The sequence below is a fragment of the Buceros rhinoceros genome, unplaced genomic scaffold, assembly GCF_000710305.1.
Source record: "Buceros rhinoceros silvestris isolate BGI_N320 unplaced genomic scaffold, ASM71030v1 scaffold38171, whole genome shotgun sequence".
Classification (NCBI taxonomy): domain Eukaryota; kingdom Metazoa; phylum Chordata; class Aves; order Bucerotiformes; family Bucerotidae; genus Buceros; species Buceros rhinoceros.
Genome location: NW_010396603.1, coordinates 13181 through 24156, shown reverse-complemented (window position 1 = coordinate 24156; position 10976 = coordinate 13181). Strand labels below are relative to the sequence as shown.

Genomic DNA, 10976 nt, shown 5'->3' with positions numbered 1-10976 from the left:
ATTTTTTATTATTATTTTTAGGTTTTTAAATTTAGGGTTTTTTATTGCAAAACTCCTAACAGCAATCACATTTTAAACACATCAGGAATGGTAATTAGAGAATGCTCAGCTCTTCTTCCACTGAATAACTGCTAAAATACTCTTATAGAAGAATATAAGGAGAATATCAGACCTGAGACTGACTCTGCATCTCAGTAGTGTCAGTCAAACGTAGTCCAAGGGTTGGTTCAAGGAGCTGAGGCTGCTTATCTGAAGCAAAATGTCACAGAGTAGGTCACATCTATGGAGGGATCTAGCCATCCACCCACTGGGCTTGTCTTGGAAGGAACTAGCTGTGGCAGCCTAAACTAGAGCCAGGGAGTGGAACTCACACTGAAGTTGTGTCGATGAGCAGGACTCCTGTGTTTGAGCTCATTATTTGCCCCCTTGTTTAGCAAAGCAGATTGTCTGTTCATGTCTGAGCACCTACCTATTCTACTGTTGGTAAGAAGTTTTTAAAGAACTACTATAACTCTTGCACACAGCCAATTGAAAATGTTGTGATTTGTTTTGTTCTTTCTATTAAAAAATTCTGTGTACTTGAAACTGACATTTTTGGGAAGGCAATTAAGTTGAAACAAGTTCAAGTTCTTACTATTCTTGATCGCCATCAGGAACTTGAATTTGCGTTTCTCACCTGTGCAGTGCCCAGTCTTTCTAACCTTTTCTGTTGGTGTTCTACTTTGTACGCTAAGTGAACATTCTGAGGGACCAGAGAGAAAGGAGGGACTAATTGATGAATAAGTTGCTATTTAATTTGGAGTAAGGCTTTGTATTTCAATGTGTCTTTTGCAAATGAATAACTACCTGTCAACCCATTGGATATTCAGTAGCCTTTATTTTTTTTCAGTAAGATCAGATCTGTTTTGTTCAGCATCAGAATGAAAACAGTTTGCAGAAGTATCATTTTCTCGGATAATGTTTTCCAGCCAGTGGTATTTTTTGAGTATTAGAGATGTGACTTTTTACATGCAGCAATGTATTTATACTTTATTACCTTTTCAGAATGCAAAGATTTCTATCTGATTTTGGAAACTAGAAGGAAACTGCCCTACTGTACGAGGGCTTTACACTGCAGTGTTGATCTTTGCTCTCAGTAAGCATAGGCTCTAGTCCCCATTACCATACAGCAATGACATTTTAATGATGACACAACTGCTGTGGAGATACAAGGAAACATAGAAGTGAAGGCAATGAAAGTGGGAGCAGATAAAACTGTGGTGAATAGGTTAGGAAACATAACATGAAACCGCCAGAGAAGCTTAGGGGAGCTTGAGGGTTATGAAGAAAGGTGTGCTCCATGAGCCTTACTTTGAGTATACGTTACAAAGGAGTGAGTGACAGGAAAGAGGAGAAAGTAATATAGGTGGGACACCAAGAAGGAAGGTGAAAAATATCTGGGGCAAGATAAGGAGTAGGTGGCAGAGCATAAAGAGGGTAAGAGTGTAACTTAGTTTGTCTTTGCAAGGGAGAGGTAGCTTGGGACAGAGGGCAGCATGGTATTTCCTAGAGCCTGGGAAACCAGAATAAGGTAGTTCTCTCTGGTTAGTGAATGTTTAGATATCCTTTTGAGAAAACTGGGATGGATGAACTTAGACAAATACGGAAGTTGAACGTGCATTATTTCATCAGTGTCTTAATTTTTTAATTTAGTATTTTCGGTCTTTCTTTTGTGTATTGAAGTGTAATATCTCTTTTTTCTGCTAGGCCTTTTCTCAATTATCAGAGGATGTATTACGTGTTCATGCAAATGCTGTCTAGTGGTCCTGCATGGCTGGCTATAATTCTGCTCATAACGGTCAGCCTTCTTCCAGATGTTCTCAAGAAGGTCTTGTGCAGACAGTTGTGGCCTACAGCAACAGAAAGAATCCAGGTAACTACTTTTCATTGTGGAATTAGTTTTCGTATCATAAGTTTCTAATAATTAGACCTGTCTCAAGCTTAGAGACAAAATTAGAACATGAGTTTCCCACGTATGGAGTATATCACTAGTTGTATACCAGCCATTTCTGAGCAGTTCAGTGAAAGAAGCTGCCTGTTAATTACATGGTGATATTTACCTGAATCCTGGGGCAACCCCTGTGCTTCCCTACCAGCGACCAGAACTCTACAACTGCCTGAGTGTTTATTACTGTATATGTTTAGAATTTATACACTTAAAATAAACATGATGAACATAGAGTGTTGGTAAGGAATATGTAGTAAATTCATGCCAACATTCATATTGCATGATCTGTCCTTAGCAAACTATTTTGTACTGATTCTGTGCCTCTTACAAAACTACATGTATTAAAACTTACTCTATTAATAATTCTTTCCTCTTTTATATTTCAACTTACATTTTGCCCATTTTGATGCATTTTCTCTACATAAATCTATCTTGCTGTGCCAATGGGAAGAGTGTTTTAAAATCTGTAGTCGCCTTTCTTCTGATAAGACCAAAAGGAGAAACTTGTGTAAATGAAGGCTTGCTCTGATGAGGTTAAAAGGCAAGTCAGGTTCTCTGGGGCCAATAAATCAATCTTAATAGAAAACTTAGCTGTATTTTTTAATTACAAACTATATTATACATGGTAGAAAGTGAAGGACAGTAGAGATTTTGAACCTGAAACTTGATGTTATTGCCCTTGCCTTTTCAGCCCGTCAATCACCACTGTTAGATTAAAATGAGTTACCAGTGCCTATGTGTTTAGCAGTTAGCATTTTAATGTTTATTTGCAAAGATATCAGGCATTAGGAGGAGAGGAACAAAGGAAATTTACTTGCCAGGAAAGTAAAAATTCCCATTTGGCAAAGGTAATAAATTCTTCTCTCATATCTGTAAAGTAAACCCCCCTGATATTGTTTTGTATTCCTTGAATGTACAGTTGTGAAAATGCCCCGCTTCAGGGGGACAGGAAAGAATAAAGAATAGCAGAAAAGCATTTCTGGGCTGGTCAGCATTTAGCATCCTTCTATAGAAGTTGATCTCAGTATAGGTTCTGTATGCTTAATATAAAAGTTGAAAAAGAGAATGTGGGTGGGTTAATGTAAAGAAATAAACTAGCAAACAAAAGCCCCAAACAAAGGTATTACCTCATTTCTTACAGACACTGAATGTTAGTGCTGGAAAATGAATCAAATGTAAACCAGTCTTGGGCATAACATTGGCAACAGTAATTTTTTAATATTTAGTAGAAAATCTTTGACTATTAACCAGATATATCCCTTGTGTTTCTTCTTCCCTCTCTTTGTTTCTTCCTGTCTTCCAATCTACTTTGTCTAAATAACTGCTACCTTGCTTTAAACATAAATGATGTGCACGGTTACTTCCTACAATCTTCTGGGGAAATCAGACTAAACATCAGTGCCTTTCTGTTGAGCAGTCCACCATCTTTATGCTTTCTCAGACTTCAAGCGGTCTAAGTTTCTAATGGAACAAAAGGTGACTTTTTTCTGCCTTTCTGCATGCTTGACCATTTCATTCAAAGGACAGTAAAAAGTTATCATCAGAAGTTATTTACCATACTCATTACCTCCATTTCTGATTCATGTCAACTATATTTTGAAGAAGAATACTTTTTAGTAGTTTTTTCCTTCTTTGTTTATCTCAAAGATTCTGTGAATCGTTCTCACAATCCATCACTCATTTTTGTCAGTGTTGTTACTGAATTTTACATGGTGTTTCTGCCTCAATAATCTAGGACTATCAGATCCTCATTGTAATCATTGGTCTATCTGTAGATGAATATATGTCATATTTGCCTTGTACCTGAGTAAGTGGAATAGTTGCCACACAAAGAAGTGATAATTCTGATGATGCTGATGTTACTAGCATAATACAGAAAATGTAGTACTGGAAGCCATTTAAGCAGTCTTTGGAATATATTAATATATCTGCTGTGCTGTGATAGAAGAAAATCCAACTTTTTTATTAATAAGTTATTTCAGCATGCATTGTGAAACTGAGCTCTCTTTGTATTCCATTTTATGAAACTCTCTGCTCTTTCTAGAAAGAAACGGCTCAAAATCCAGAAGTATGACATTTAATTTAATGTAAAAGTAGAAGAAATGCTAGTAATTCTTGGCTTTCCTACAGTCTGCAAGAAAACTCCTAATATTAAGTCAAAAGGAGACTGTTGGTTTCCATTGCAGATTTTATATCTTTATTTCTTAACTGGTTGAGGTAAAAAATGTTTCCTCTTTCTCTACCCCTTCAAAAAGGTACAGTCAATAAAAATGACTGTAACTATGTAAGTCACAGGGAAAATACACAAAGTATTTTCCACTATTGAAAATTCTGGCTAAAATTGGCTTTTCAGCGCCTCAGGATTGGTTTGAACTGAGCTTTTACCAATTATTCTTAAACTTACTGCATTGCTGTAAGCTTTATCTCCTTGTAACTAAAGGGCTTCTGGAAAAGTTTAAAAGATTAATATAGGACTAGCAGCCACCTCCCAGGTGACTAAATTTGTTCTCCTCAGGCAATAAGATCACATAAAGCCTTTGAAGCAACTCTTATGCTGCCAAATTTTTCAATTATTTGAGTCACTCCAGTGTGTGGTGGGTGATTGTTTAGCATTGTTATCACTCACAGGTTTTTAAACATTCCAGATCTAGTTCTGGGGGTTTTTTTGAGACAGCTGTTCTGTGATACGTATACGCACATACACATACGTATGTTTGTGCGTATACACAGACATACATGTACAAAGAAGTGTATGTATATTTATATATATATGTACACACACATACACACGTATGAACTGTTGTCTTTCTTGGGCTAAAACATGAATTTTCCAAAAGCTTTGGAGGAATCTGTTGTCCTTTGGTAATTTCAGTCAAATTAAATATCTGCTCATGTCTTGTGTATGTCCCAGTGATTCTTTGGCTCAAAGACACAAGCTGAATTTTGTGCATTACCTGGAAATTGTGCAGCTGTGAGGTTTCTTTCAGCCTTTATTTTTAAAAAGCATTAGGGTATTTTTTAATATATCTGATCTAATATTAATTCATAATATTTCTTTTTTCTTTATTCTTTCATTAATAGCAGAAGCCTAGAACCACTATTAGGGAAAATAAAAATTCACTTAAATATATCCTCTTTTCATTTTTATAATTGTCACTTCATTTGATAGCATTTCAGCAATCCCAAATATTTTGTAGCTGAAATACCAGGTGTTTTGATTCTGAGCAGTAAATAACTTCTGTGCTTTCACCCCTTTTTAAAAAATATTTTTCTTTTTTTCTGCACTTCTGGCTGATTTTTTTACTTAACTTTCACTTCAGTTGTAAGATTGGGCCATCAGCCTCATTATGAAATCTCTACCCTTTGCTGCGCTTGGGGAAAGCCAAAATGGTGCTTTTGCCTGGGGAAGCCTGTCTGGGCATTCATCATTCTTCTGTTCCTCAATGGGCTTAGCTGCTTTGAACAACTGCATAGGGCCCTTGGAAAACTGGTCACTATCAAACTGTTGCCTTTGTCCTGTGTTGGGCTCCTCTTCCATGGAAAACAAAGAAATGTATCTTGCTGTTGCAGTATTTTAATTCCATGGAGGAAGTTACCTTGGTAATACCCCTGCTCTCTCTCTGTGGTATAGTGACTAAGCTGTAAGTCAGCCTTTGTTAGCATTGGCCCCAGCACCCCAACGTGTAGTGCTCCCTTCAGTGTACCAGCTGTTCTGGGGAGTAGTGTGAAGCAGGACGTCTGCTTCTTAATTTGGAATCAGTTTGGCCTCATCATATCGAAGGGACTTCTCCCATTCAGTACAGGTTATTGTCAGAGGGGCAGGACACAGAGCCCACGATACTTAGTCATGGTGCTTTTGAGAGCAATTACGTATTTTTAGCTGAGTTTGAAACTGAATGAAAAGCATTCAAAGGGTTAACCTCAGGATTAAGGAATAGAAACCTTTCCTTTTTACATCTATCAGAAAACCCATCACTTTTACAGGACTTTGCTACAATGGTTATATTTGTACCAAATGGTACAATTCATTCACATTTCCCTCTTGTATTCAGCAAGAGTCTCACTGTTTTTCCTCATCCTTGCAGAAGAGTATGAGACATAAAACAGTCCTAAATGCACTGGCGAACAGCGATGGGCCACTTCTTGAAGGAATTCTTTCAGCTTCCGAGCCATAATTAGATCAAAGCTAGGTAACAGTACTGTACGTGTTGCCAGTTTGGATTAATTTCTATGATGAACTCTGCTATTTACAAATCAACTGTTTCCTCCAGAGTTTTTGATGTACTTTATCAATATTGAATCAAAATCATTATGTTTTACTTGGAAAGACTAGTTTTTGCAAGAGATGTTCCATGCCACAGGTAAGATCTTTTTGATTCAGACACTTTCTCATGTAAGGCAAAACAATGAATCAATACACCCGTATTAAAGTCCTATAAATACACTGTGTTATGTAGAGGTGTTGTGTGACATTTCTTCCGTAACAATTGCAGTCATTACTGCAGAGCGTGCTCACATTGCACTATGGTGTAGAATATATAAGGTCAGAAGTAATTGTCACACAAGCAGTTATCCATAATCTCTCATGCTCTTGAATACATACATTTATAGACCAAATACAGACAGTCAAGCAGGAGGATAACTGTACAAAAGGAAGTGAGTTACTTGTGAATAGGACCTTGGGTCAGGGGGCTGTATACCTGCCAGAATCTACCATAGCAGTGTGTTCTGTACAGACCAGTGCAGTGCTGCATTGCTGCCTGGGATCCAGAGAGAAGCGTGGTAGCCTTGCCAAATACCCAAGACAGCAGCATTGAGTGGTGAGCTCCTAAATCCTCCAAACGCTAGGGCAGCAGAATGAAGTATGCTGCTTTACCTCATCTCCTTGCCATGCCTACACTCCTTTGTGTAATCAGTGGCCAGGTGTGCTCTTTACCCAGATACATTCCTACCTGGATGCTGTCTGCTGCAGTCCCTTCAAGCTCTCCTGATCCCAAAAGCAGCACATGAGGAATTAAGTAAAGTACCAATATGTGAAAAGGAAAAAGGCAACATAACATGCTAGGGTGGAGCGTAGAGCTTCAAGGTGTTTGATGAGTGCTTTTGATTTACTTTTAGTGACTGCTAGACGAGTAATAGTAGTAGTAGTAATAAACCCCAGCTTTCTTGAGTAGCTTCAGGCATAGCACTTGCCTTGGAGCCATGTGTAGAAAAAACATGATTTTATTTTTAGAAATACATGTAATAACTAAAATGCTTCACTTTCTAGCTGGGAGAATAGGGAAAAGTGTTACCATGCAGTGTATGACTACTCCCTCTGACATTTCCAAAACAAAATCTGCTAATCTGGTACCTGATTATCTACATTTTTCTGTATCAGTGTTGGTATTTGGTCTATATGTGAGTTTAAAAGAATTCACACCTCATGGTTGGTGAGCAGTTTTGTGTAGTTTGCTGACTTTTCCAAGAGTAACTGCTGTAAGAGAGCTTTCTGATTGCTCATGGTTATGCAAGAGTAGTTTCAAGCTTGTGATTGGCCTTAGAAGTGTAATATTAAATCTCAGTCAAACTTCTGTAAGCTACATCATTAATATTTATTTTGTGATTTTGTCCCTTTTGCTACTGTGTTGTTATTAACAGGGAAGGAGGAAGAGGATGATTAAGAATAGAGGATTAACCGGCTTATATGGCATTCATGGAGAGAGTGATTGATAACATTGATTTGAATCATGCTAACAATGCATTTATATCTTGAATCCTGTCACATAATCTCCATACTTCTATACCTGGAAATTATATGTACATTTAGTGAGAATAATTAGATAAACTCACTGAGGAAAGCTCTGTGATAATTTTGAGTTTGTGCACGTGTTTCAAGGTCTTGGCCTTGTGCAGCTGTGGTGTTACTGTACTCCTGAATATTTCTGGAGTGGAAGTGCTAATTCTGCCAGAGTGTGGAGTGATTATGTGGTAGAGATGAATTCTAATGGACAATTAGACCAAGTCAGTATTGTTATGTGTAGTATAAATTCCCTGCATAGATCCTACATGTAACCTAAGCAAGTCCAAAATCAGATACTGCTTAGAAGCGCAAAGCAAGAGCATTAACCGTCTGGAGCTTTCATCTATTAGCACAAAACAGTAAAGTATTCTCTGGAAGTACAGGACAAAGTACTTGAATCTGTTCTGTCTTAAAATTACCCATAAGAATTCCTGACTAAAGAAGTTCAGAAATAAGATGATGTACCAGGAGAGATTGCAAAATGAAATATAAACCAGATTTAAAACAATTCAGCTTGGAAGCTTTCTTCTGTGTCTTCATCTGTTCCCTAAAGAGCCCATTATCAGGTTTAGAGATGATGTGTAAAATTATGCCTGGTTCTGTAAGTCTTAATGTAAAACTAATGTTGGAAGTGGTTGATTGTTCAACAGCATGAGGGGTACAGCATGAAACAAGTAGCCAGAGTGGTGATCTAGTGAAAGGGCACATTATACCAAGGGCACAATGGCCCTACAAAAGAACGCAGTTGTAGAGTTTTAGCTCCATAATCATCTGTTAACTGTGTATTTGGTTTTTTTCCCATTAACAGAATGCATCAAGGCACTGTCAGGAGCACATCTCAGAATTCACGCCTCTTGCCTGTCTGAAAAGCCCAAGATACAGGAGCAGTGACTGCAGCAGTTCCCCACCAAGAAGGTCTACTTCTCATTCTAAAAAAATGATGTTTACGCACTGGAGAGGCGTTGATTATTCAGTACTTCCATCGGTCTTTGGCTATTCAAATAAGCATTGCCGCTCCAGTGCGGGCTACCACTACAGTGGGTCAGGTTTGGAAACGTCTGTATGACAGAACACCAAGTCAAGCCTTTAAAAACTGTATTTTTGTTTATTTCTTTTTTCAGGAAACACACATGTCACAGAAATATATTAAACTATACGTGGCTTTTGCCGTCTGAGGTAGTGTTCAGACAAATAGGATCAAGAGCTAGAAGTATGAACCCTTCCAGGCCAACAGGCCTCTTTTTATGTTTTGAACTACTGGAGCAATGAACAATCTGCACAGTCTGGTACTGTGAGACTGGTAGCACTAAAAATTCTCTTCATCCTGTGTCAAGACTTGTGCATTTACTGCTTCTGTCCTCTTTAGTAATTTTCTTTGTTACTTGAAGTGTATTTCAGTCAGTGACCTACATTTTGAGATCAACAGTTGTAATTCGCAGCCAGAAGCAATGACCTCAGTTATCTCCAATGAAAGTCTCCTAAAGCATATTTAACAAATGCTGTTTCTGATTTTCCTGTCCTTTTTCTTTTTTTTGCTCTTTCTGTAGAACAAACTGGTGTTTCCTCTGTGCAAATCTGCTTTCAAGAAACACTCTCTAATGTTCACTTCCTTGTAAGTGGCCAAATCAGGGCTCTGTCTGGTTTTCAATTAGTTTTCCCACCGTAGAAAGATAGGCAAAACAATCCTTGTCTAGAGTATATACAACACCGTATGAAGTGAAGTTGGCTGTTAAATAGGTCAATATGTCATCAGTTGGTACCTACTCAAAACTGAATGTAAGCATTTTGCCTAAAAGGTCTTTGTGAATTTGTCAAATATGCAGATTCTTCGGTGTTCCCACTTCCTATCCCCATGACTGTAAAATAGGCACAGCAGAAAGTATTATATCTACTAAGCATTTTTTGACACTTTCCCCCCTTAAAAGTTGAAAGGCTGTTTTTCCAAATAAATCCGAATCTGGATGAATTTTTTTTTGGTGTGTATGGTTAAACACTGGCTAATCGGCTAATTGGTAGACGTATTACAAAGCACACAACTGGTAACTGTTGCATGCAAACCACGAAGTGACACATGGCTGTTTACTAACAGTTGAACATTGTTGTGATATAGAAACTGTTTTGATTATAAGGATTCTGTCTGAGTTACTTTACAAATGACAGCCAACTTGCACTTCTGTTTTCTCTGCTACATTTATGTTACCTTGCACTAATTCAACTGTTAGCTGTGTCTTTGTCTTGTTTCTTTTGTCCAGTGTTTTATTTTGGGGTGCAAAAATATCTGAAGGATATCTGAAGCCTAGTGGTTTGAGCTGGGTAATAACCATAGTCATTAAATAGCTCTGGGAGGACGTTAGTTAAAAATATATTTCAGTGTGAAAACAAAATGTTTGGAAGCAGGGCTGCAACCTTTATTGGAAGACCTGGCCAGGACATTGTTAGTTGTCTCGCGAATGGAGTAGGGTGGTAGAGAAAAATTATTTCACCTTTTATGTTTTTAAAAAAGAAAAAAAACCCAAACAACAGAGACAAAATAGTTTACTTAGTAATTTACTTTTTATTGAAAGAAAAATGTTCCTCACAATATTTTGAGTGATTTTCACATTAAACAAACACTGAAATATTATTAAAATGTCCTGGGACAAGCAGAGATTGTAAACTGAGTTGTGAAATTTTCTGTATACCAAAGATAAGAGAATTTTAAAAAGTCTAATGGAGAGCACCACAGATGAAAGTATTTTTGCCATTTAACGTGTAGCACTTCTAAGTTTCACAGAATGTCCTCATAGCAGTAATATTTTGAAATACATACATATGTGTGTGGGTGTGTGTACATACACTTGCCATTGCAGACTTGAATGTTGGTCAGTTAGAACCATCCCCTACATAAAACACTGGTGTATATATTTTTAAAAAGTTAGTATAGGTATAAATTTTATACCAGTAGCAGTGACAAATTTCTTGTGTGTAGTTAACAAATTATTTGTAATGTATTTTTTAGAAATCTTAAAATTGCCTTTGCACTGAAATATTTTTCATACTGTAGCTATTTATAAATCTGTTTTACGCATACATTTGTTAACACACCATTTCTATTTTTTTTAAGTATATGTTTTGAAGGCTTTTTTTATACCTATGAGTTTTGGCCACTTAGATTTATCTTAGAGTGGAGTTGTGGCTGAATGTTAAAATTCTAATGAATGTCAAATT

At 37.2% G+C, this 10976-nt stretch overlaps 1 protein-coding gene across 1 annotated transcript; it reads left to right on the top strand.

The window, feature by feature from the left end:
* The first annotated feature begins 1777 nt into the window (after window positions 1-1777).
* LOC104502040 (probable phospholipid-transporting ATPase IH) lies at window positions 1778-9084 on the top strand. The gene is made up of 2 exons (XM_010145948.1): window positions 1778-1912; window positions 8578-9084. Exons 1-2 carry the CDS (start codon window positions 1784-1786, stop codon window positions 8833-8835), a joined length of 387 nt encoding a protein of 128 aa, XP_010144250.1. The 5' UTR covers window positions 1778-1783; the 3' UTR covers window positions 8836-9084.
* The last annotated feature ends 1892 nt before the right edge of the window (window positions 9085-10976 follow it).